Below are 25,698 nucleotides of genomic sequence, written 5' to 3'. Positions count from 1 at the left end.
GTGGCCATTTCCTCACAATCATTTTCATGAGTTGGCAGAAAAATTGTAACACAATTGTTGACATAGTTGTGCTAGTGATGAAATGTGCCCGTTTTCAATCTCTAAAGACCGTATCACTCCTTGGCAATTTTGGTGAACCTGAGAGCCATGACGGAGAGACTGAGAAAGTCACTGTCTTAAACTGGGGATGAGAAACAAGTGATATCATGAAGCAAGTCTCTTAAAAATGGCTAACAATTGTGTCATGGTGGAAGACAAAATAAAATCAAAAGAATAACTGAGGAGAGGGGGACATATTTGTAAATAGTTTTATCAGAAAGATTTAAAATAGGCAAAATAATTATGTTATTGAATATTGTAAGATTATGAAATAGAGCTCTGTACAAATAATGAACACGTGCTTGTTAAAATACATAAACATTTATTGACATTTGAAACATAACAAATGAATGAATGGATAAAGTGGAGTTAAAATATGCTTATAATATACAGATGGAAGAATGGGAAAATATGTGGCTGAAAGGACTGAAATTTGCACTGTTATAACGTTAAAGAGAATCAGCTTATGTTCAACTATGTACATGTCAGGGGGTTCCACATAAATATCAAAAATCAGGAGTGAAGGTGCACATCCTTGTCTGGTTCCTTTAAATAATGGGAAAGTAGAAGAAAATAGCAGGGGGCGTGATGGGTCAGCAGTTAAAGATGCTGAGCTTGTCAGACAGAGAGCTGACATCCTGAGTTCTAGACCCAAGCTCTAAGCAATGGGATGAGCTCTCATTACTTGTCCCAGCTAGCAGTTTGACAGCATGCAAATGCAGATAGATAAATAGGTACCACTTTGGTGAAAAGGTGTCAGCGTTCCATGCACCTTGGCATATAGTCATGCTAGCCACATGACCATAGAAATTGTCTTCAGATAAAACTGTTTCTTTCAGCCAAGAAAGGGAGATGATGGTGCCCTAGAGTTGATATAACTGACAGGGAAACCTTTACTTTTAGCAAATAGCAAAACGAACTAGTAGCCAAATGTATTTTCATCATCGGTTTCAGTGGCCATAGGAGGGGGCTGGTTGCAATTCCACATTCTTCTCTTTCTCTTGCAGCTCTTTCTGCCACTGTAAACATTTACAGCAACATTTGGGCATGTTCCTAGCTAGAGCTGCATAGATGAATGGGTGGATGCAAACATGAAAGTTAACTAGGACCTTAGTTATTTGGTAGGTAATATAAATGGCCGCGTTCCTGTTGTCCTGCAAACGATAGTGCAAATTCACATTGCGAAAGACATGATAAGGCACGTAAAAGAGAGCGTAAAGGAGCACAACTGTAGAAATCAGTATCTTCACTTTACACTTTTCCTCCCTGGTGGTACTATGGCTGCGTCTAACAGCGCAGACAATGGCCACGCAAGAAAAGAGAGTGAGGAGAAAAGGCAGCCCACAGCCCACAGTTAGCAGAAACCAGCTGTACGACTGATAAACAGGCAATTCTGACCTAGAAGCACTTCCTTGGCAAGTTGTTGCGTTGCCCTTAGATTCCACAGTAGAGAAATAAAGGACAGGGGCTGAGATGGCTATTGTGAGCAACCACATCAGTCCGCTGGCAACTTTGGCATGGAAGGGTTCAATGCGCTCACGGGCAAAGAAGGGGTGGACGATGGCAACGTAGCGGTTCAGGCTGATGCAAGCAATGAAAAAGGTGCTGCCGTACAAGTTGACAAAAAAGACAAAACGGTCCAATTTGCAGAAAATGAAGCCGAACATCCAGTGCCTGCAGTAGTAGTAAACAGCCAAGGGCAACAATGAGATGGCATATAACAGGTCACAGAGTGCCAGATTGAAGGAGTAGATGATTCCAGGATGCCAGGTGCGTTCCCAAGTCACAAAGTGGTAGATTGTAAAGCCATTCCCCAAAACAGCGAAAAAGAACTGCAGAACTATGATAACCCACAGTTTTTCTTGGACATTTTTCATGTCTTCTTCTGTCCAAGTCTTCATCCTAGACAAAGCAGGATAAAGGAGGTGAGAGGCTTCCAAGACTACCCGTTGACTACAGATAAAGAACAAGAAGGAGCATACAAATCAGAAATGCTGATACCTATCACTTCAACTGCAGCTCTCTTAAAAGATAAGTTACTTCCTTTAGCTTCTTCTTCTTCTTTTTTTTGCTCCCTCGGAGTAATTACTTGATAAACAGAATTTCCAGTAAGTCTAATACAATGTGATTACGATGGTTATATACAAATATGGAAAATAGAAAGACAGAAAAGTCACAAAACATATATACTGTACAGATTTTTACCTTTGTATTCATGACCGCCCCGAGTCTTCGGAGAGGGGCGGCATACATAGAAACATAGAAACATAGAAACATAGAAGTCTGATGGCAGAAAAAGACCTCCTGGTCCATCTGCCCTTATACTATTTCCTGTGTTTTATCTTAGGATGGATATATGTTTATCCCAGGCATGTTTAAATTCAGTTACTGTGGATTTACCAACCACGTCTGCTGGAAGTTTGTTCCAAGGATCTACTACTCTTCCAGTAAAATAATATTTTCTCATGTTGCTTTTGATCTTTCCCCCAACTAACTTCAGATTGTGTCCCCTTGTTCTTGTGTTCACTTTCCTATTAAAAACACTTCCCCCCTGGACCTTATTTAACCCTTTAATATATTTAAATGTTTCGATCATGTCCCCCCTTTTCCTTCTGTCCTCCAGACTATACAGATTGAGTTCATTAAGTCTTTCCTGATACGTTTTATGCTTAAGACCTTCCACCATTCTTGTAGCCCGTCTTTGGACCCGTTCAATTTTGTCAATATCTTTTTGTAGGTGAGGTCTCCAGAACTGAACACAGTATTCCAAATGTGGTCTCACCAGCATTCTATATAGCGGGTTAATAATCTCCCTCTTCCTGCTTGTTATACCTCTAGCTATGCAGCCAAGCATCCTACTTGCTTTCCCTACCGCCTGACTGCACTGCTCACCCATTTTGAGACTGTCAGAAATCACTACCCCTAAATCCTTTTCTTCTGTAGTATTTGCTAACACAGAACTGCCAATACAATACTCAGATTGAGGATTCCTTTTCCCCAAGTGCATTATTTTACATTTGGAAACATTAAACTGCAGTTTCCATTGCTTTGACCATTTATCTAGTAAAGCTAAATCATTTACCATATTACAGACGCCTCCAGGAATATCAACCCTATTGCACACTTTAGAGTCATCGGCAAATAGGCAAACCTTCCCTACCAAACCTTCCCCTATGTCACTCACAAACATATTAAAAAGAATAGGACCCAGAACAGACCCTTGTGGCACACCGCTTGTAACCTGACTCTGCTCAGAATACTCGCCGTTAACAACAACTCTCTGATGTCTACGCTTCAGCCAGCTGCAAATCCATTGAACTATCCAGGGATTAAGTCCAATCTTCACTAATTTATCTATCAGCTCTTTATGTGGAACCGTATCAAAGGCTTTGCTGAAGTCCAGGTAGGCAATATCCACGGCACCACCTTCATCCAACACTTTTGTGACATAGTCAAAGAAATCAATGAGATTAGTCTGACATGATTTGCCTTCAGTAAAGCCATGCTGATTTGGGTCCAATAAGTTATTGTTTTTTAGGTGCTGATTTATCCTCTTTTTGAGTAGAGTCTCCATCATTTTAACTGCAACTGATGTCAAGCTAACTGGCCTGTAGTTACCAGCTTCTTCTCTACTGCCCTTCTTGTGGATAGGCACAACACTGGCCATTCTCCAATCCTCAGGAACTTCTCCTGTTAACAAGAATTGGTTAAACAAATCAGTCAGGGGGGTAGCAATGACAGATCTGAGTTCTTTAAGAACTCTGGGGTGGATGCCATCTGGACCCATTGCCTTATTTATCTTTAATCGTTCAAGTTCTTCTAAGACATCGGCTTCTAAGATCACTGGAGCTGAATCCGTACAGCTGGAAGCAATGCTATATCCCTCTATAGTATTATTTTGTAAGGTGTCTTTTGAGAAAACTGAACAGAAGTAGCTATTGAAATGGTCAGCGATCTCCTTATTCCCATCAATGCATGTATTATTCCCGGTACTAAGCTTCGTGATGCCGCAGTTTTTCTTCTTCTTATCACTAATATATCTGAAGAAGGTTTTATCCCCCTTCTTTACAGATTTGGCAATTTCTTCCTCTTTTGAGGCTTTAGCAGCATATATTATCTGTTTTGCCTCCTTCTGTCTCATTTTATACACCTCCCTATCAGCTATACTTCCAGACTCTTTATACCTCCTATAGGCAGCCTTTTTTTCATTGACTATAGCCCTTACATCATTGCTAAACTATAGCGGTTTCTTCTTCCTTTTACCTTTAGTTATTTGTCTTACATACAGTCCAGTGGCTTTTAAGATGGCCTTTTTTAATACAGTCCACTGGGTGCTCGCTCCTGCCATTTTATCCCTCCCCTTTAATTCATTATTTAAATATTCCCCCATTGCATTAAAATTTGTTTTTCTGAAATCCAATACTTTGGTTGCATTATAGGATTGCTCACAATGAGTTTTTACATCAAACCACAAACATAGATGGTCACTGCAACCTAAATTTTCTTCCACCTTGACCTCTGAAACCCAATTCCCATTCGTAAAAACTAAATCTAGAATATTCTCCCCTCTAGTTGGTGTCTTAACCAGCTGTGTCAGAGCTGCTCCTGTAAAGGCCTCTACTATATTCTTACTTTTGCATGTAAGGGCACTGGGGATATTCCAGTCAACATCAGGCATGTTGAAATCACCCGTAACCACAATATCTCCCTTTAGTGCCATTTGGGTAATTTCATCCACCATCTTGTTGTCATATTCCTCAGATTGCCCTGGAGGCCTATAGATCACCCCAATTCTAATGACAGAACCTTCTTTATTTTGCATGCAAATCCAGAGAGTCTCCAGATCTTGACATGTATTTTGAATTAGTGTTGTTTTTAGACTTTCTTTAACATAAATGGCTACTCCACCTCCCCTTCTCTCTATTCTATCCTTCCTATACAGTGTATATCCTGGTATGGATATTTCCCATTCATTAGAATCCTTAAACCATGTCTCAGTTATGGCAACCAGATCCAAATTATCTCTAGATATTATGGCCATTAACTCACAGAGCTTGTTGCTCAAGCTTCGAGCATTCGTGCACATTACCCGAAGAACATTATTTTCATTATTAATAAATAATAATAATAATAATTATTATTATTATTATTATCTGCCATGCAAATTTCTAGCCTGGTGTTTTTTACTACTATAACCATTTATTACCAAAAAAAAAATCAACATTTTAGTATTCATAGACCTCAAACATGCACTCTGTATACCACAGTAGTTACACAAGGTAACCAAATGTCCCAACAAAGAGCTATTTACAAATTTTAAAAATACACTCCCCTCCTTATCTTATAACATTTTAAAATCTGTCTTGTAGAGTGGAAAAATATTGTTATTCCTAATTTTTGCTTTGCTCAAATTTAAAAGCTGATTCCAATTATTTAAATATAGTTCAATACAGACTGTTTTATAATTGGCCATTCATCCCCAATCACGAACCATTTATCAATACTAGCTTATAAATTATTAACTCCACCCCATTAACTGTATTCACAAGCAATTATTCTGCCTACTAGTTTCATCAAAGCATCTCCCTTATCTTTTTTTTCATATTTGATCTTCTATTCTGATGTTTTAGCCATCTGCTGTATTCTTTTTGAACTCTAGTATTATGAGACACTATGATGCAGTTTTATTTTTGTAATTTCCCAGAGTTTGTTGTTTCTTTTCTAGTTAGAAGCAATCTACGGTAACTTCTTGGCTTAGCCAAAAACTGTATTAGGCACTTTTGTTTAGTAGTTTTAATACATTAATGGATCTAATATATTCATTATAGCTTTTGTGCTATGGCAGTTTAAATTTGACCTGTGTTCACTAAAACCACTTCAATATTGATTTGTTATGTTATGTTTAGTTTGTCTTTGTCATTGAACCAACTATTTTCCATTTTACCTCAAACGTATACAAATAATTCTGTTTGATGATACTTTCTGCAATCAATGCATTCTATTGAAACTGTAGCTGGAAAATTTCTATTTTGTTTGGTTCAATAGGCTTAATGACATGGGATATGTAGGGTCTGAGCTTGAAGGCGAATGAAATCCAATGGAGTCCAGATTTTTATTTTCTCACACCTAATTGACATAACACTTACCAGATTAAAGCTATAAACTTCTAACTTAATATTATGTGCAGTAGCATAATTGTACTGGACTCCGCTAGCACTCACAGCCACGGGGGTGAGCACACATCACTGTTCCACCTTAGCACCCCATCTCTGGAAACCACTATGCAATTTGTTTGTTTGTTTGTTTGTTTTCATTCATTCACCCATCCATCCATCCATCCACCCATCCTTCCATCAAATTTCTAGGCCACCCTTCCCCAGGGGACTCAGGGCAGCTTACAGCATACAATCAATACAAAATGACAGATAAAATTATAAACCCCACTCCAAAACCGAAGACTTAAAATTCCCAAACATTAAAACCCATTCATCCAAATTCATCCGATCCCAATCCTACCATTGGCCGGAGCAAGATGTCAATCTTGATGGCCCCAGGCCTGCCGGCAAAGTTGTGTTTTCAAAGCCACGATTTCCACCCTCCCTTCTTCTCCAACTGTACATTCCAGCATATTATACTTACAAAATCCCCAAATGGTCAGATACACCCACACACCCACACAAAAAAAATCTAAGCTATTCCACCTTCAAAGACTCCCTTGCAGCATTGGCAAAAAGCACTAAAGTCAAGAATACGAAGAAACCTAGGAAATAAAGGTCACATTGACTAACAGAATTCAGAAAACTTTTGAGACTTTGGAAAAAATGCAGAGAGAAGGACAACAAAGATGATTAGGGGCCTGGAGTCTATATGATGAACCGTTGCAGGAATTGGTTATGGTTAATCTAGTAAAAAGAAGGATCGGGGGGGACATGATAGCAATGTTCCAATATTTGAAAATCTGCCACAAAGAAGACGCAGCCAATAAATTTTCCAAAGCTCCAGAAGAAACAAAATAGAAGGAATAAAATGAAAGATAAGAAAAGGAAATAGGCAGCATTACATCAGTGTTCTCCGACTTGCCCTCCTGTTTTGTAAAATTACAGTTCTCATAATTTCCAGCCGGCATTGTTTGGAAATAGTGTGGGATGCAAACAAATACATCCAGGGAACACTAAGCTAGACAGTACAGTAGCTATTTAAATATGATCACAATGCACATATACCTAATCCAGCTCCCAGTCGATTCCACGTAGAAGAGTCAGTTGTATTTTCCCTTACTGCAAAGAAGTTGTGAAGTCTCTGTGCAAAATGTAGCAGTGTACTACCATGTAGATTCTGAAACTGCACGAGGAAGTAGATGAATCATAACTAAATAAAGTGGAAGATAACATGTTACACAATGGCAAAGCCTTTTATGGCTCTTTTGCATGTGACCACAATATGCTGAAAAAAGACACAACAAGATGGAGGGATCCTAGAATGACAATGAAGAGTTAAATCCCAGAGCGGAAATTGACTTTTTATGAAATCCTTGTTGTTGATAGTCTTGAAATCATGTCCAATCCATTGCTATCCTGTGGATGACATTCCTCCAGGCTTTCACGTCCTCTACTATCCCCTGGAGTCCATTTAAGCTCATGCTGACTACTTCAGTAACTCCATCCAGCCATCTCATTGTCTGCGGTCCCCTTCTTCTTTTGCCCTCAATCGTTTCCAGCATTAGGCTCTTCTGCAGCGAGTCCTTCCTTCTCATTAGGTGGCCAAAGTATTTGAGTTTCATCTTCAGGATCTGGCCTTCTAAAGGGCAGTCAGGGTTGATCTTCTCTAGGATTGGCTGGTTTGACTGCCTTGCAGTGCAAGGGACTCGCAGGAGTCTTCTCCCAACTTTCATAAATTTAAGCTCCATGGATAAATTAGGAGAATGTGAGATAAGATAGAATTAAGCTACTGAGAAATATAAATATGATTAGGAAGCAGCTGAGATTTTAGCTCCAAGATTACAGATTAACAGAGTTGGTAGGGATCTTATAAGTCATCTAGTCCAACCCTTCCCTCAAGCAGGAGACCCTACATCAGCGGTTCCCAACCTTTTTTTGGCCATGCCCCACCTAAGCATCTCTAAAATCCTGATGCCCTCCTTCTGTGATATATGTCTTAGTATTCAAAAAGTGAACTTCTACTCATGCAGAATAAGCCTAAAAGGCCATTGACTTGGTTTAAACAAGGTTCCAGTTGCCCCCATTAAAGATCAAATTGCCCCCCTGTGGGGTGTGAGCCCCACATTGGGAACCACTGCCCTACAGAATTTCTGACCAATGGTAGTCCAATCACTTCTTGAAAGTCTCAAGTGATGAAGCTCCCACAACCTCCGAAAGGGAAGCTGTTCCATTAGTTGATTGTTCAGTCAGAAAGTTCCTCCTTATTTCTAGGTTGAATTTTTTTGTGATCAGTTTCCATCCATTCCTTGTCTGACCTTTGGGTGCCTTGGAAAATAGCTTGACCCCTCCCTCCTTGTGGCCGCCCCTCAAATATTGGAACACTTCTATCATGTCTCCCCTGGTCCTTCTCTTCACAAGATTAGCCATGCCCAGTTCTTGTAACTGTTCTTCAAGTTTAAGTCTCCAGTCCCCTAACCATCCAGGTTGTTCTCCTATGCACTTCAATGTCTTGAAGTGCAGAGGAATTCAGTATCTCAGATCTTCAATGACATCCCATATCCATTTTTGAATATAGCTTTAAAAGGCAGGTTTAAAAAAAAATAATTGTAGAGAAGAAAAACTTGTGGACATATGCTACCAAAAGTTTATTGCATTTAGTCAAGCAAGACGACTAAAGCATTTTTGGCTTTTTTAAAAAATGCCCATTAAAATGCTATTTGAAATTATAGAATTCTGAAAAGATGCTTTAGCTGATCCAATTTGCAAATTCAGCACACCTCAAAGAACCAGACATAAGCAGAGGCATGCATTATTTAGACCCAGTTCCATCAACAATCTTATGTCATTTTTTAATAGAATACAGTTATAACCACTCAAAACATAAATGTGGTTTGAGAAATTACAGCAATGGAAAAAGTGGCTTTGGCCCTAACCACATCATGCATTTCAATCAACTTTAAATTTGATTAGTCTTATGATACAGAATAATCAGTTCAAACAATGCCCTGTTGCATATGTGTTTTTTAGGTTGGCAACTAGGTTTGCAAACAACTTTAAGATTCAAAATTCAGAGTCGTGGCAATATCTGGATTTTTTTTTCTTTTAGATCACATTGCTTTGCTCACAAGTGGTTGCTAATTCTTTTTGCTAAGGGATGTTTCATGCTGTTCATTTTATTGAGTCTATTTTTTATTGATCAAGGACTAAAAAATGGTAGTCATTGTTTCAAAAGTAATTGGTTGAAAATAGCATGTTCTACATCTACATCTTTCCCAGATATGCCCATGTCACACCAACACTCCGCAGTCTGCATTGGTTGCTGACCAGTTTCCGGTCACAATTCAAAGTGTTGGTTATGACCTATAAAGCCCTTCATGGCACCGGACCAGATTACCTCAGGGACTGCCTTCAACTGCACGAGTCCCAGCGACCAGTTAGGTCCCACAGTTGGCCTTCTCTGGGTCCTGTTGACGAAACAATAGTTATAGTTTATTAGATTTTTATGCCGCCCCTCTCCGAAGACTCGGGGCGGCTGGCGGGGCCCAGGGGAAGAGCCTTCTCTGTGGCGGCCTCGACCCTCTGGAACCAACTCCCCCCCGGAGAGCAGAACTGCCCCCACCCTCCTTGCCTTTTGCAAACTCCTAAAAACCCACCTCTGTCATCAGGTATGGGGAAATTGATCCCCCCCGGGCTGTTTCATTTTATCTGTGGTTTGTTTGGGATGCATGACAGTTTTTTTTATAAGGGTTTTAAACTGTCCTTTTTTAACCGTTAGATTTGTACTATGTATTGTTGTTGTAAGCGCTTCAAGTCTCCGGAGAGGGGCGGCATACAAATCTAATAAATAATAACAATAATAATAATCTCAGAAATTGTAATCATTTTTCTAACAGTAAAATATTCATCCTATTTTTTTAAAATTACATGTATTAGCAGGTTTGTTTTTTTAAAAACAAATAGTTCTAGAAAAGTGCATTTATAGCTACATTGAACTTTATTAATCATGGCTTGATTTACTAACTTTAAACTGTCTAAAATTCAATCTAAAAGCTTACATTATCACATCAGATGTCAATTTGCCATATCAAAACTATAAAGTTTTATAATGCTAGAAGGCCAATTTAGGCCAGTGGTTCAGACAACAGGCTATAAACAGGCAATTTTGAGTTCTAGTCCAATCTTAGGCACAAAGTCAACTGGATGGCTTTTGACCAGTCACTCTGTCTAGGAAAGTAAACCACTTGCAAAATCTTGCTAAGAAAACCGTAGAAACTTTGTCTGTTTATCAGGAGTAAACACTGACCCCCCCCCCCCCCCCAAATCCTTCTACAGGTAGTGCTTGACTTATGACAATTGAGCCTAAAAGTTTTGTTGCTAAGTGAGTTTTGCCTTCTTTTACCACCTTCCTTGCCAGAGTTGTTAAAAAAATCATGCAAATGTTAAGTTAGGAGCACCATTGTGAAGTGAATCCTATTTCTTCATTGACTTTGCTTGTCAGGTCACAAAATGTGATCACATGACTCCAGGACACAGCAACGCTGATAAATATGAGCCAGTTGCCAAGCATCTGAATTTTGATCAGGTGACCATGAGGCAGAGGTGGGCTGCTAAGGTGGAACAGTGACATGTGCTCGCTCCCATGGCTCTGAGTGCTAGCGGAGTCCAGCACAATTATTCTACTGCATCTTGCACCTGGGCAGGTAGAAATCGCCCGTGGACACGCAGGGGCGCCATGGGGATGATGCCAGTTGTGTGACAACCGTTCATAAGTCATTTTTTTCAGTGCCATTATAACTTCAGTCATTAAACAAATGGCTGCAAGTTCAGGACCACCTGTATTTACTTCCACAGATGGAATTGTGTAGAGCCTCTGAATACAAGTGGGATATATTTCTGCAAATCTGCCCCTACATTTTGGATAAATAAGTTTAGCAGGGATAATAATTTTACAAATTATCCTTTTTATAGCCGCTGATGGCCCACAAGGAAGCCAAATATATTTGATATCTTTTGAAAACCTCTGTGGGAGAACCAAGAATTTAAAAGTGGGGAGTATTGTTGGCTAAAGAAAGAACCCTGTCGATTCAAATAGGCAGATATGGGCATCTCCATTTTTGTTACTTTTGTTCTACATTTTCAAATAAAAACTATTTTCTTAGAAACCTGCTGCATTGCAGTAATTTATCCCTCAAAAGAAATGGCCATCTCCTCCTTAGTTCATCTCCTTCCAAAGTGCTCAAGTCCTCTTAAAAAAAAGGTTTGATCAGCTGCCCTTTCCTTTCCTGGTACTTCCAACCAACATCACATCAAAGTGCAGTGGCACCTCTACTTAAGAATGCCTCTACCTATGAACTTTTCTAGATAAGAACCAGGTATTCAAGATTTTTTTGCCTCTTCTTAAGAATCATTTTCTACTTAAGAACCTGAGCCCGGAAAAATTTCCCAGGAAATTTGAGAGGCGGCATGAAGGCCCGGCCAGTTTCCTGCCATTCCCCCTTAAATCCCGGGCATCTCAGGCTTTCTGGGCTGCCAGAGGAGCCTTTTGGTGGTGCTTAAGGAGGCTTTGGCAGTCCAGAGTGAACAAAGCATTTTCCTTTCTCTGGGCGCTTGGAGAGGGAATAAACCTCTTCCAGCGCCCAGAGAAAAGAAATGCTCCCTTCGCTCTGGGCAGTGACTGTCCTCCTCCTCTTCTTCCTCCCACCCAAATTCCAAGCTTTTATTTCTTTCCTAATGGGTTGGCACACATTATTTGCTTTTACATTGATTTCTATTGGGAAAAAATGCTTCTACTTACAAACTTTTCTACTTAAGAACCTGGTCACAGAACGAATTAAGTCCTTAAGTAGAGGTACCACTGTATATACAAGTCCAACCCAAAAAGAAGAGGAGAGACAGATTGTGGAAGTCAACTTATATTTTATAAAGCAACCAGTACATTAAAAGCATTTCAGGACATCATGTTGATTTTTGCTTCCTTGAATGCCTTGCTTTTCCAAAGGTGCTTTTGCCTTTGAAGGCCTGCTTCTGCCCCAGTCTAGATTTTCCCTGCCATCGTGATCCTGGAGGCCCAAAGCCAGTCTGTCTTTTGCCTCTTGGCTGTCCTGCAGTCCGGGGTTGCTTCTGCTTTACATTCTGTGGCTTCCGGTGCTGCCTTGTATTCATCTTCTGCTTGCTCAGCTTCCCCTGGCGGTGTGGAGGAGTGCCAGTCCGTGGCTGTCTCTGACCACCAGGCTGTGAAGCTTTCTTGTGTTTCATTGTGGGTTTGGGCCTCATATGCTCTTGACTCTGATCTCCCACTGAATGCCTGTATTTGCATTTTTTCTTAGGTGTGGTGGATTGGCTAAGCCTGCGTTTCCTCTTTGTGTTTTGTGGGAACAAGTCTAGAAAGAATGGAGCACAATAAGCAGCAGCAGTTAAGAAGAGTCACTTTTATACTTGGCACTTAAAAAAAAAAGAAGTATAAGGCAGTAACAATTTAGATCATCAGGTTTTCAAGTAAGAAGCCACGGCCCGCCCAGCAAAAGAAAAAACAGGTTTTTTTTAAAGGCAGAGCTTTTAGCATTATGAGAACCACAGAGGAAAACTTGGTATGGGATTGTTGAAAAATGTGGCCCTCCCCAAATTCTCCCTCTTGCACTTGTATTTGCCGCATGAGAGAAGAGAAAGGACTGAACGCCTACAGTTAAAAGTGCCATGGCAGCAGCTCTTGCTGATGATCAAATGCGAGTCTGGCAAAAGAAGGAACGATGCTGCTTCTTGGCTCAGACCTTAACAATGACTGCTAGTCCCAACTAAGCTGAGAAAGCACACACTCCTCCTCCTTCTCCAGAACAAATGCACCAGAGGGGTAATTAAGAGGGTTCAGGTTGTAAGCAACTATGCCCACGTCCAAACTGTTCTAAATCAAAAGTCCACTAAGTAGGCACTGACCTTCATCCGGTTCCTCCCCAACTTCCTGGCGGTAATATTCCACATCGTCGTCGGACGGCTCGTCTACATTTTGCTGCCCCTGAATTCCAGGGTCCTCAGCATCACTGTCTCCTCCTACCGCTTGGTCTGTCTTCTTCATCCCTGCCAGACTCTTCTTCCTGTAGCCAAGGATAATTTCCATGAGTGCCCCGAGAGTCAATCTTACCAACCCTGCTCCCACTCAGACTCTCTGAGAAACATACGCCTGGGAAAAAAAAAGCTTTCCTGGTTTGGCTGCCTGCTCTTCCCTTCTCTTACCGATGAGCTTGCTTTAGTGCTTTTTTGTGGGCCACATCTGCCTCTTGCTTCTGGCGCCGTTGAGTCTTGAGTTTCAGTTTTTCTTCTTTTCTGGCCAAGGCTTCTTGGATCTCTTCTTCAGTCTTGTGAACTGGGAGAAGACACAGGACATTAACCAATGGGAAGTGGCATAGGGAAGAGTCACTAAGGTCACTTATGTGGGCTTTGAGGCACCCAAGGCCGCAGGTAAAACCTATTTGCCATGATGAGTAACAACTCCAAGTCCTTGGAGAGGGGCGGCATACAAATTAAATCAAATCAATCAATAAATAAATAAATAAATAACACGCACAGCAATAACTTGAGTCTCAGAAAAGTTTTGACTGCTGAAAGACAGGATTTATAGGAAGGCAGGGAGCTATCTTTCAATTGTAGATCATTCATTCATCTAATTCACTGACTGGTAGTGTACTAACTCTGTAGTGTTTCAGGAAGAGTTTTATTTGCCCAGCCTGGAAATGACACAGAAAATGTTCTTTATAGTAGTCAACTAGCCAGAGAGATGGTAGTGAAAGAGTCTTCAGTATCTATATACAAACAGGTTAGAGATTATCTGACTGGGATTGTTTAATCAGGATACCTGTGCTGAGTGTTGCAAATTGGTGCTTGATGGCATAAATCACTCTGTCCAATTCTAGGATTTGATGAATGTTACTTGCATAAAACTAGCTGTGCCTCAGACTGATGGTATTTTCTTGAAGACATAGTATACATACACAACATCCATACCCCACCTAGATCTGCCTCAAACCATACAAACCTTTAATTTACACTTTCTTCCTGGTTGGGAGTGATGAAGCAGTGGACCTGTTTTAAACTACAAAGTGCAGGGGGAGCTGCAACACTGAATTTGGCCTTGGATGTTTTGGAGGCCTAGGTTATTAGATCCAGGAGTGCAAGAGTCAGTTGAGCTGTTCTTAGCCAGTGGGTTCGGTTCTCTCTCATACACACACCTTTGAAAAGTGCAAACATCCAAGGCTAGCCTTCTCAGGTTTCTTAAAACAGGTTCATGATATACAGTGGTCCCTTGACTTGCGTGGGGGATACGTTCCAAGACCGCCCGCGAAAGTCAAATTTCCGCAAAGTAGAGACGCTCCCTTCTTTCCTTCCCCTCCCTCCTCCATTCCTGGTTTTACTTATCCCCAGAACCCGCAGGGGCAATGGGGTGGCAAGGTGGGGGCTTTGCTGCACTCGCTGCCGGCGTCTTCCATAGTGGCGGTCAGGGCAGGGGAAGCTCAAGGCAAGAGGGATCCAGGCCAGGACTTGAAGCCGTGATTCCAGGCTGGTCAGCTGGGAGGTCGGACGCTACCACTAAGGGAGATGGCTTAGGTGGGTGGGGGAAGAAGCAGTGGTGGCGGGCGGTAGTAAGGCTCAGCTTCAAGTGGAGTATACCAACGCTCCAAGAATTAAAGGAGAGGGATTGGGAGGCTGGGGTGGAAGCGTTAAAACGCACAGTATTGTACATTGGGCAGCCGCAGGAAACCCTGTGGTGTTCAAAAAACCCACTGAGCATTTTTTATTAATATTTTTTGAAAACCCTTGGTATAGCCTTTCCGCGAAAGTTGGATCCACGAAAGTCAAGGGACCACTGTACATTCATCAGTTCCAAAGCATAACACTGATCTCCCCAAAACCTTTGCTCCAGTTGAAGGAATCTTGCAAAAAAAGAGAAATGTACTGGAACAGTAACTGCACTAATCACACTATCCTCCAATTATCCTTTAAGTCAGAAGTCTTCAAACTTGGCCACTTTAAGACTTGTGGACTTCAATTCCAGCATTGGCTGGAAAATTCTGGTAGTTGAAGTCCACTAGTCTTAATGTTGCCAAGTATGAAAACCTCTGCTCGAAGTTATACAGTACACCACCATGGGAGAGGTGTTCTTGAATATGCCTCCATCAATATCCTGGTTCAGACGAACTAAAACAGAAGAGCCAAAATACTTACTGAAGCTGTGGTAGAGCACATTGCCTTGACCTAGTCCTTCTTCCACCTTGATGAGCTGCAATGTCATGCGAGGACCAATCTGGACATGGAGACAAAACGTGAGCGACACAGAAATTCAAATTCAGGCATCTTGATCACAGAGGAAGGAAGGCTGCAGCTCTCAGGTGGGTGGATTCCAAAGCCAGATGATCAGAGGAAATCAACTGGAGAACCAGAAGAACTGTTTTCTGCTATACCTGGCCCCACGCTACAACCTTGTTCCCCCTACTTTTATCTTTAGTAGAATCATTAAGAATTTTTAGAAAAGTAAAAGACTAATGTAAATAAAAAAAATTAAAAGAGCAAAACCTAGAAAGAAAATTAAGAATGGCAAAAACTAAGCAGCTTTGACCTTCTTTTCGACTGTTATAAACAAACTCACTGATTTTTATTTAGTCTTTTTTTCAGTCACATCCATTTATTATCCATTTACTCTTTTCTATGTTCAGGGAAAAGCCCATAAAGCGTTTCCAACCTTTTAACACTCTCACCGGGGTGAAATCCAAACTTTTATTTTTACCGGTTCTGTGGGTGTGGCAGGGGAAGGATATTGCAAAATTTCTCCCCATTTTCTCCCCACTTCTGGGGGAAGGATATTGCAAAATCTCCATTCCCACCCCATTCTGGGGCCAGCCAGAGGTGATATTTGTTAGTTCTCCGACCTAGTCAAAATTTCCGCTACCAGTTCTCCAGAATCTGTTAGAATCTGCTGAATTTCACCCGACTCTCTACTCAACTCTCAAGTCCCACATTCCTCACTGACCTCAGTAAGTCGGACTGCACTCTGCTGGGCCTTCATGTTCCCACGTCCAGCGCAGGCCTGAGGCAGCTCTGTGATATTGTGACTGCCATCTTGCTCAGCTTCGCTCTCCGAGAGATTGATGTCTCTGCAGGTCAGGGCAACAAAACAACACATTTTTGTTCTTTCTAGCATGACTATCATCAGCACACAAAATAATTCCCACTCTGGGATGTATTAGAGTACAATCTCAGTTAGCATGGTACTGATTGGAATTGGGAGGGGAATGGGTAGGATTGATTGAGCAAATGAGTGCACATACTGTAAAATGAAGCCTCAACCCCAGCCCTGCTTTCAAACAATCTCCCCTTCTCACATTGCAGAATTTCCCCCAGGAAACTAAATTCTAGATGGAAGGAGCAGACAGACAGCTTTCTCTTTCTCACCTGACCAACAATTCACTGATGTCATCCAGACGGTTCATGTTGGGAAATCTCTCTTGCAAGAGCTTCTTCAATCCTTTGCTCATGCCCACTGGCACTACTTTCAGGCTGCTACAAAATACAGGAAATGAGAAGATTTCATATGGTAAAAAAGCACATTTTACTACAACTGTGTTGGTGCAGCAGGGTGGGAATGGGAAGAAGAGAGGTAGCCCTGGTATCTCTCCAAATGAAGGTTCCATGGCATCAGGCCTGAGAAACACCATTCTTTTAGCAAAGGAACTTGAGAATAATGATTAAAGTAGATTCCCAAACACATGTGGATGATAGATATGTTTGCTCTACAATTGCTAATAGCCATGACATCTGGAAATACACATCTAGTGTATAAGGCTGCGAAAGGCAATAAATATTAAATTAATGGTTTAATTACCAGCATTATGCAAGGCAAGAGAATTTACATAGCACATCAGGAAGGTCTATTCTTGTCCTTATGTTAACAAGAAACAATGTCTACACAAACTGTGAAAATAAACAAGACCTTCAACCGTAAGTGGAGAACCCAAGAACCTATATAGATCTCTGACTTCATCTAATGAACCACCCCAGTCTGTTGTTTAAGTTTTCTAACCGATGTGGTTCTCAATGTTAGTATAAAACAAAGAATCTGCTCAGAAAAAGAAGACTGGGTCATCTGAGATAGTTATCTCACTTTCTTTCACATATTATCTTTATCCTGGTTTTTGAAGGTAAAAATTCCTCTTGAATTACATGCCAACAATTTAAAAATTAAGATGACTGAGACCGATATTGCATACTTTACAATTGCAAAACAAAATGATGACACAAACTTGGAAAGAGATTTATTTTGTCAAATGTAAAATAGTCTGAAGAATTTGCTTTTTTCCTATAAATGCTTAACCCTGCTGTTCTGTTCGAAAAAAGTTCCTAATGTTATGTTCCCGGGTCACCCTGACCCGGACCGAAAACTCTTCATTTGCAGTGCTTATGTTTGGTCTTTTTGAAAGCTTTTTTCACCTGGAAACATGTTTGAACATTTCTGCACACAATGGAATGAAAATTGAACTGAAAAAATTAATCCTTATTGGTTTATTTTGCACATAAATGTGCCTCCCCCCCCCGTTTTTGTGAAAGTTTTTTCAATTTATGGATAGTTTTGCTTGCAAAATCCATTCTATTTTACTAAAGTTGGTGTGGGATTGGTAGCTTGAACATTTCTGCACACAATGATATGAAAATTGAACTGAGAAAATTAATCCTTATTGGTTTATTTTGCTCATAAATGGGCCCCCATGCTTATACTCAAATAGGCTTATACTCGAGTAGGCTTATACTCGAGTATAAAATGATATGGTCTTATATTCAAAAATAAACCAATAAGAATCATTTTTTTTCAGTTCATTTCTATTTTTCTTATGTTTAGGATTGTTCAATTTAGTATATCAAAACTTTTGAGTTTATTGATAATTTTGCCTGCAAAATGCATTCTATTTTACTATTCTATTTTGGTGTGGGATTGGTAGCTTGAACCTTTCTGAACATAATGATATGAAAATTAAACTGAAAAAATGATCCTTATTGGTTTATTTTGCTCATAAATGGGCCCCCATGCTTATACTCAAATAGGCTTATACTCGAGTAGGCTTATACTCGAGTATAAAACAATAAACCAATAAGAGTCATTTTTTTCAGTTCATTTATATTTTTCTTATGTTCAGGATTGTTCAATTTAGTATATCAAACCTTTTGGGGGAAAATTCCTTAGGGATTTGTAGCCTTAAAAAATATAAATTGACACGAAATTCAAAAAGGATGGGGGGAGGGGCTTTTTGATCAAAATAAAAATATAAGTCTCAATTTTTCCAGTTCAATTTTCATATCATTATGTTCATAAATGTTCAAACTAGTTTTCCAGTGGAAAAAGTTTTCAAAAAGACCAAATTCAAGTACCTAAAAAAAATCATTTTGATCCGGGTCTATATGACCCGAACAGAGTAAATGTGACTTTTTTTTTGCCAAGAAAAAAATTTTTCCCCCACCCCCACAAATATTTTTTTGATGATCAGCATTGTTAAATTGAGTAAATGAATGCGTAAGATTTTAAAGAATATTTCGGATTTGGAGCATAAAAAAATAAAAAGTGAAAATTGTTGCAAGCAGCCAGGGGGGGGGGGAGGCCTTATTTCTGATGTTAAAAAAACAGTAAGAATCATTTTTTTCAGTTCCTTTATATTTTTCTTATATTCAGAAATGTTCAAGGTACCATTCCCACACCAACTCCAGTAAAATAGACTGCATTTTGCAAGCAAAACTATCCATAAATTGAAAAAACTTTCACAAAAACGGGGGGGGGGGGAGGCACATTTATGGGCAAAATAAACCAATAAGGATTAATTTTTTCAGTTCAATTTTCATTCCATTGTGTGAAGAAATGTTCAGACTACTTTCCAAGTGAAAAAAGCTTTCAAAAAGACCAAACATAAGCACTGCAAATGAAGAGTTTTCGGTCCGGGTCAGGGTGACCCGGGAACATAACATTAGGGAGTTTTTTTTTTTCAGCAAGAAAGAAACCTCCCACCCCCCCAAAAAAATTCTCATAGAGAGAACCCCTGAAATGATGAAAAGTCATGAAATTTCAAGTTTCAGATATGCAGGGAAAATTTTTTACAGGGTCTCAAACCTTGATTTCGGGTCTCACAGACCCGAACAGAACAGCAGGGTTAAATACTGTGTTTACCCCAAAATAAGCCTCTCCTGAAAATATTTAAAAACGAGTAGCTCGTCCTGCCATTTCTTCTGGTTAAGGTTAGGGAGACAGAGGTGGAAATCAGATAAGATGGCAAGAGGTGTCCTGTCTTGCTCCACGTGCCCCAAAATAATAAGACCTCCCTGAAAATAGGACCAAGCGCTTATTTCAGGGTTCAAAAAATATAAGACAAGGTCTTATTTTCAGGGAAACACAGTATTTTATTGTCAGGAGACTTAATTAGAGGATTATTTGAAAATTTACATAGAATTTTGTATTTAATTTCCCATTTACTTACTATTTATATTGTTCAGTAAACTCGGGTACAGGTACTAGTTAGTAATTCAGACACGAATATTTTGATGTGTTTCCTTCTTTGTTTTGTTGACATTTTAGGGGAATTCTGGGTTTGTATGATAAAAAGAGGAAAGCTCTTTTCTGAGCTCATTAGAAAAAACACTGCCCATCATTAAAAAAAATCATTAAAAAAATCCATTTCTAACTGGCTTGGACACATCAGAGCGTTTACTGAAATATAAGATCAGAGACACATCAGCAGACTATACACTCATCACCTGCATCCAGCTTAGACGGGACCTTGTTTGTGTCTGCAATGGACTCTGCAGTCATGTTAGAGCCACTGTGGACAACAGGGAAGCCTTGCCTTCCCAATATACTGATCTATACTGATCGAGTCCGCGGAGAGGGGTGGCATACAAATCTAAATAATAATAATAATAATAATAATAATAATAATAATAATAATAATAATAATAATAATATAACTTCCATCTCCCCCTACTTCCAGCTGGTTGAGGATGATGGGGACTGAAACCCAATTCATCTGGAGAAACCAAGTTAGGGAGAGCTGGTGTGGGACATGGACCCAGAGCTAGTGTGAAGCTAACAAAGAACACATACAGTAAATTTCTCTCAGCTTCCAGCTTATCAAATAATACTGAAGATCCTGCAAAGTCTCCTTTTCCCTGTGTACGCATGTTGCCTTGTAGAATCGTCGGTGTTTTAATTAATATGAATACAACACATTTCATACAAATCAAATCAATAAACAAACAAACAAACAAACAAACAAACACATTTCACATCAGGAATCCCTGTGCAATTTTAGTCCTTGGAGAGGGGCGGCATACAAATCCAATTAATAAATATTTCGAACCATTAGAAACAAAAGTGGCACAAAGCATAAATTAAAATCTACTTACTAGTGACGGAATTCCATTATCTGGGTGTCAGGATTGTAATTGACCAGGACACAGCGTTTGATGGTATTTAAACTGACCTGATAGGGAGGGGAAAAGGAAGGTACACATGGTGAGACGGAGGATTCAGACTAAGGCTCAAGCCCTTTCCTGAAAAGGAATCCGAGGTTAACATTTTCCAGCTGCCAACCACCAAAACTCAAGTTACTTTCCAATGATCAAATTTCCAAGCCCAAGAGTTCTTATATCCAATTCTAAAATATCATTGATTACATTTTTGAAAATGTTTCTGGAACTTCTTATCTCCATACTTTCCAACTCCAGGTTCTCAAAAAGCAATTTTATTTCCATGTTGACTAAAATCATATTTAACTCAAGCAGTGGGAATGAGCGTTATCCTATGTCTCCCCTCTCCCTGCCACAGTTAGATGTGACCACTAGATGCATTTGAACAATATCTGTACAACTCAAAGGGGGAACTACATTCAATTTAGGAGGAGGAAGAGGATTCAAAACTAAATAATCCTGCATTTATAAAACTTGCACTCCAAAGTTAACAAGGACTCAGTGGTAGAAAAACCAAACATCCAGCAAAATGAGTGATAAACGGTTGATGCATCAGTGCGTTTACTTTGGAAGGAAATCACAGAAAACTATCATCCAAGATACGCTATCATCATTTGCATCTGGATCAAAATTATCCCCAAGAAGTTGAACCATATCTTTAAAAAATTGACAAAATTTAGGTTTTATCTACCACTGCTCTCTGCCTATTAGAGGGATGAGGTCTTGCTCTATCCCAAACATAATTTTTAGGCTACAAAGTTACTACAAGGGCAGGAATCAGACCAGAGGAGTCTGAGCAGCAAGCTAATCATCTAATTAGTTTCCCATTCTCCAAGCTTGAATATACTTACTTTGTGAACATTGATGGAGGGAAACATATTCTGGAACATAGTGGCCATGACCTTGATGTGCATGCCCTCAATGCCAAAGTTGTTCAGGACTAGGAGAGGGGGATGAGTAAACTGTTGTTCATGCATCCGATGCCGCTTCAGAGATGACACAACATCTTTGATGAGGGAATACTGTTGCAAACAACAAACACAGACAAGTGAGGCATACCTTCTTTTTAGAGGGGACATCACTATTTTGAGGACTGCCTCAGATCTCAACTTTTATTTCAAGCAACCTACATAAAGTCTGTATTCTTGATGCTAGTAAGTGGGAGTTGAAAATGTATGGGCTACTCTGTGAAATCTTAGAAGCAAGATAATGACAATGTGCAGTAGTGGCCAGAATAACTTATACGGTATAAAATAAATTACACAAGGTCATTCAATATGAATTCACAAAGCTTTCAAATTTCAATTATTTTGTTACAAAATGAAGAGGAGGAGGAAGAAGAAAAGAATAAGAACTTCTCTGTACCCAAGCACACAACAAACATACTTAAGGACCAATCTACAATTCTGTATAGTATCCATAGGATACTAACAAAATAATTAACATAGCATCTCCTTCCATGACACATTCCATAGACAGTTCTAAATCTACCCAGCCTATCCCTCTGTAGATAATACAGTCCCTCTGGTACCTGAGTGACTCTGAAGGTCAGTGTTGGTCCACCAGGGAGGCGCAGGAATCTCTAAGAGAAAAATCACAATGAGCATTAACTCCTAAGTACTAATATTGCAGGATTCAGCAGCTTAAAGTAGGCCCCAACACTAATAGTTCATATATCTTACTTCTGCTTAATTTCCAGTAGTATGGAAATTCTTTATACAGATGCATCAGTACGTTTACTTTGAAATAAGAATCACATAATTAAATCAGCAAGACAACTGTCATCATTTGCACCTGATAAGCAGACAGAATTAAGATAATTAATTGGGCAAAGAAATTTAAAAACTGTTTGTTCAGGGAGGAAACATGCTTAACATTCAACCACTGTAACAGCTGAGCCTTCAAACAATGTAATAGTGATTGTTAAATATTTGTTTGATTCAACAATTTTATTTCTTTACAACTGTTGCCATCTGAATGTCTTAGGAAGTCCCAAAGCAGAAAAACGAGCAAAGTCTTCCAGTTCATATTTTGCCATAATCAGCATTTCTTCCATTATTTATTTATTTATATTTTTATGCCGCCCTTCTCCTTAGACTCAGGGCTGCTTAGCACATGTTAGCAATAGCACTTTTTAACAGAGCCAGCATATTGCCCCCATCTCAGAAGGATGAAATGCTGAGTCAACCTTGAGCTGTGATGAGATTTGAACTGCTGACCTGTAGATCTAGCAGTCAGCTTTAGTGGTCTGCAGTACTGCACTGTATCCACTGCACCACCTCGGCTCATTATATGATTAGATAGTTCTCAGCAAACTGCTGACTCAGCAACTGCTGAAAGTTATGACAGTGGTGAAGAGGATTTACAACTAGTTCTTCAAGTTGTGGCTGGCGCAGCATCCAAATTTAATGGACTGAAGACCTACTGTAACTTGTGACTTCAGAATCATTTGCTTATTAGATTAAGTTATGTATCAATGAATATAATAAAATGGTGTGCATTTGGTATGTTTAATTAAATAAGGGCCAATTTCTTTTTATTGCAAGCCACCTATTATTTGCCTTGTTAAAAAGCAAATAAAAATCCTGAAAGTTGCATATATCCTCATGTACATACTTGTCATGGAACTATTTCACCACAGCTCTGAGGTCTTTTTCCTGCTTATTTATCAGAAGCTATAACATTTTATCCTGACTGATTCAAGAAGATAATTAGAGACAATGAAACTTTCCTATTTTTACCTAGAAATAACAGAGATGATTTGCCACACCAACGAGGGAAATGGCCATCTTCTAGGTATATCTCCTCTTCACAGTGGGTGGCAACAAGATGTAACAATATTGCATCAAAACTGAAGCTATATGCCAGGTCAGAACGTGCTCCAAATCCTCTTCAAAATACATAATTGAACAGAGGCCCAAATTAGACAGTTAGCACAGACTGACAGGTACGGCAATCGGTCATAGGTTCTTAAAATGTAACATTTCCTTAATATATCACTTACAAGGTTGATGCTGGTGGGGTTTTTTGTGAAGACCAGGAAATGAGTCACACCTAGTGGTCCAGCTATTGTCACAAAATCTTTCAAAGCATTCCTTTTCCGCACCTAAAAAAAGACACAACCGTGAGTAGGGACATTCCACTGTCTGGGATACTTTGGGGATAAAATCTAGGATTAAATATATTTAAATTTTACTTTGTTAATAGAAGTAAATAGCACTGGACTGAAAATTAGATTGGTCTGCCTAATTGCCTTTGTGAAGTTTACAATATTTAGCCAAGTTGTTTTCTTTCTTATGCTTACAGTCTCTCATGCTTTTAACTGCTGTCCCCATGCCATTTTATAGTCTATTCTGAAAGTAAAGTGCAAGCACTAGTAATTATAACTTGAATAAAGTGTGAAAATGTTTTGTACAACCTGACTGTTTCCATAAACATATACATCTATATAATTAATATTTGCTTTTGGAAATATTATTTTCAACTATTCAATTTAAAATTTAGAAAATGACTCCAATATCAACAATTGACATTGCAGTCGCAATTGTGGTTGTTAAGCAAACACTACCTGTAAAGCAATTATTTCTAGGTAACACAGTAGCCTTCCATGGCATTTAATAATTTCACCTTGAGACTGGTAGCAGTAAAGGGCTCCATCACTCGCCGAACATCTTGGATGAGTTGCTGTATGTTCTTGCCAATATGGCCACGATGAAACACAAAGGAGTGAGGGACAGAGGCATATTCCTCCTGAGATCGATGCTGGGCAGATGCTCTTTCCTTCTTTTGATTCTTAGTCTGAAACGTAAAAATGAATTGAAAGAAGAATTAACACTAGTAGGGTTCAAGAAATACAAAATAAATATCACTCTCCATACCAAATCTACTTTCTTATTGCCAGTTATTTTCCTAGGATAAATTTCATCTCTTCTTAACAATCTAAAATATGCAATAATGGAATATTCCACTAAAAACTCAAGAGGAGCAAGGAATTTTAACTATTTAAAAACCAAGCTAGTCATAAAAGCAATTTTACAGTATTGTCTGCAGTTCATTTGTTTGGAATTACCCAGTTATCAGGAACAGTAAGCCAGCTTTTGGGGGGAGGGGGGGGGGTTAGATGAAACGGTTCTATTAATATGCGTGGAAAAAAAATATCTCAGAACCTCACATGAAACAGAGCAACTTTAAAATCAGGAAGGATATCAATCAAGGACGAACAATTATTAGTTTCTCACAAAATAAAGACACATCCATGTAATTTGGTTTCGGCCTTCTATCGTTCACCAATTCACCACCCTCGTCACCAAACCCGGATTTGACCCCAAATTCAACATCTCCCAAAGTTTTTCAAGAAGCCCTCCAACCCCAGAGCCTCCAGTCCTCACTTTGCTGGGCCTCCCCATAATACTCGCGCCCTCCTCGGGACTCCTCTCGCCGCGACCACGCGGGACACGCTCACTTCCGGTCCCTGGTGCAGAGAAATGCTTCCCCCCACCTCCTCCCGCCTCCCCAGATGAGGAGTTCCGGTTTCCAATGTGTACTCCAGAATAATCATCCGGCGGGTCTCTCGCGTACTTCGATAAGAGCCGGGTGAATCGCGGTAGACATCCCATGATGTCTCAGACGGTTTTTTAAATAGCATCTATATACTAAGTTAGAGAAAGGTGGTGTGGGAAATGAAGGGATGATGATGTCGTGGTCTTCATCATCCTTTAATTTTGATGATTTATTTTTATTTATTTATTTATTTAGTCCAATACATAATACACATTGAAGAGAATAGATATGTAGTAATATAACAAAAGAGTTTGTCTTCAGGCGGCTTCGTTTTTCCTCCCCAGAACCGGCAAAGTAATTGCGCGACGTTCCCCGCCCGTTGCTCCGCTGAGCAGCCTCGGGGGGACTTCAGCGAAGCTCCCTTAGTATCCTAGGCAACGGGGACGCTGCCGTA

The 25,698-nt window shown here is 39.7% G+C and overlaps 2 protein-coding genes across 4 annotated transcripts; both read right to left on the bottom strand.

Moving 5' to 3' along the window:
* Positions 1–401: 401 nt before the first annotated feature.
* On the bottom strand, positions 402–7,407 carry P2RY11 (purinergic receptor P2Y11). The gene is made up of 2 exons (XM_070741463.1): positions 7,323–7,407; positions 402–2,001 (listed from the first exon to the last, which is right to left on the bottom strand). Exon 2 carries the CDS (start codon positions 1,998–2,000, stop codon positions 1,050–1,052), a length of 951 nt encoding a protein of 316 aa, XP_070597564.1. The 5' UTR covers position 2,001; positions 7,323–7,407; the 3' UTR covers positions 402–1,049.
* A 4,746-nt stretch (positions 7,408–12,153) lies between these two features.
* Positions 12,154–25,252, bottom strand: PPAN (peter pan homolog). 3 transcript variants are annotated; one of them, XM_070741460.1, is made up of 12 exons: positions 25,133–25,252; positions 24,372–24,542; positions 23,749–23,850; positions 22,276–22,326; positions 21,596–21,766; positions 20,682–20,758; positions 16,695–16,802; positions 16,273–16,396; positions 15,471–15,549; positions 13,485–13,614; positions 13,188–13,345; positions 12,154–12,637 (listed from the first exon to the last, which is right to left on the bottom strand). In XM_070741460.1, the coding sequence occupies exons 1-12, from the start codon at positions 25,148–25,150 to the stop codon at positions 12,213–12,215; spliced, it is 1,614 nt and encodes a 537-aa protein (XP_070597561.1). In that variant the 5' UTR covers positions 25,151–25,252; the 3' UTR covers positions 12,154–12,212. The 3 variants fall into 3 exon arrangements, with proteins under 3 accessions (XP_070597561.1, XP_070597563.1, XP_070597562.1); XM_070741462.1 differs by having other exon boundaries at positions 24,916–25,217; XM_070741461.1 differs by having other exon boundaries at positions 24,983–25,166.
* Positions 25,253–25,698: the final 446 nt, after the last annotated feature.

Source organism: Erythrolamprus reginae, chromosome 2 (genome assembly GCF_031021105.1).
Source record: "Erythrolamprus reginae isolate rEryReg1 chromosome 2, rEryReg1.hap1, whole genome shotgun sequence".
In the NCBI taxonomy this organism is placed as follows: domain Eukaryota; kingdom Metazoa; phylum Chordata; class Lepidosauria; order Squamata; family Dipsadidae; genus Erythrolamprus; species Erythrolamprus reginae.
This window is presented reverse-complemented; position numbering and strand designations above follow the sequence as displayed.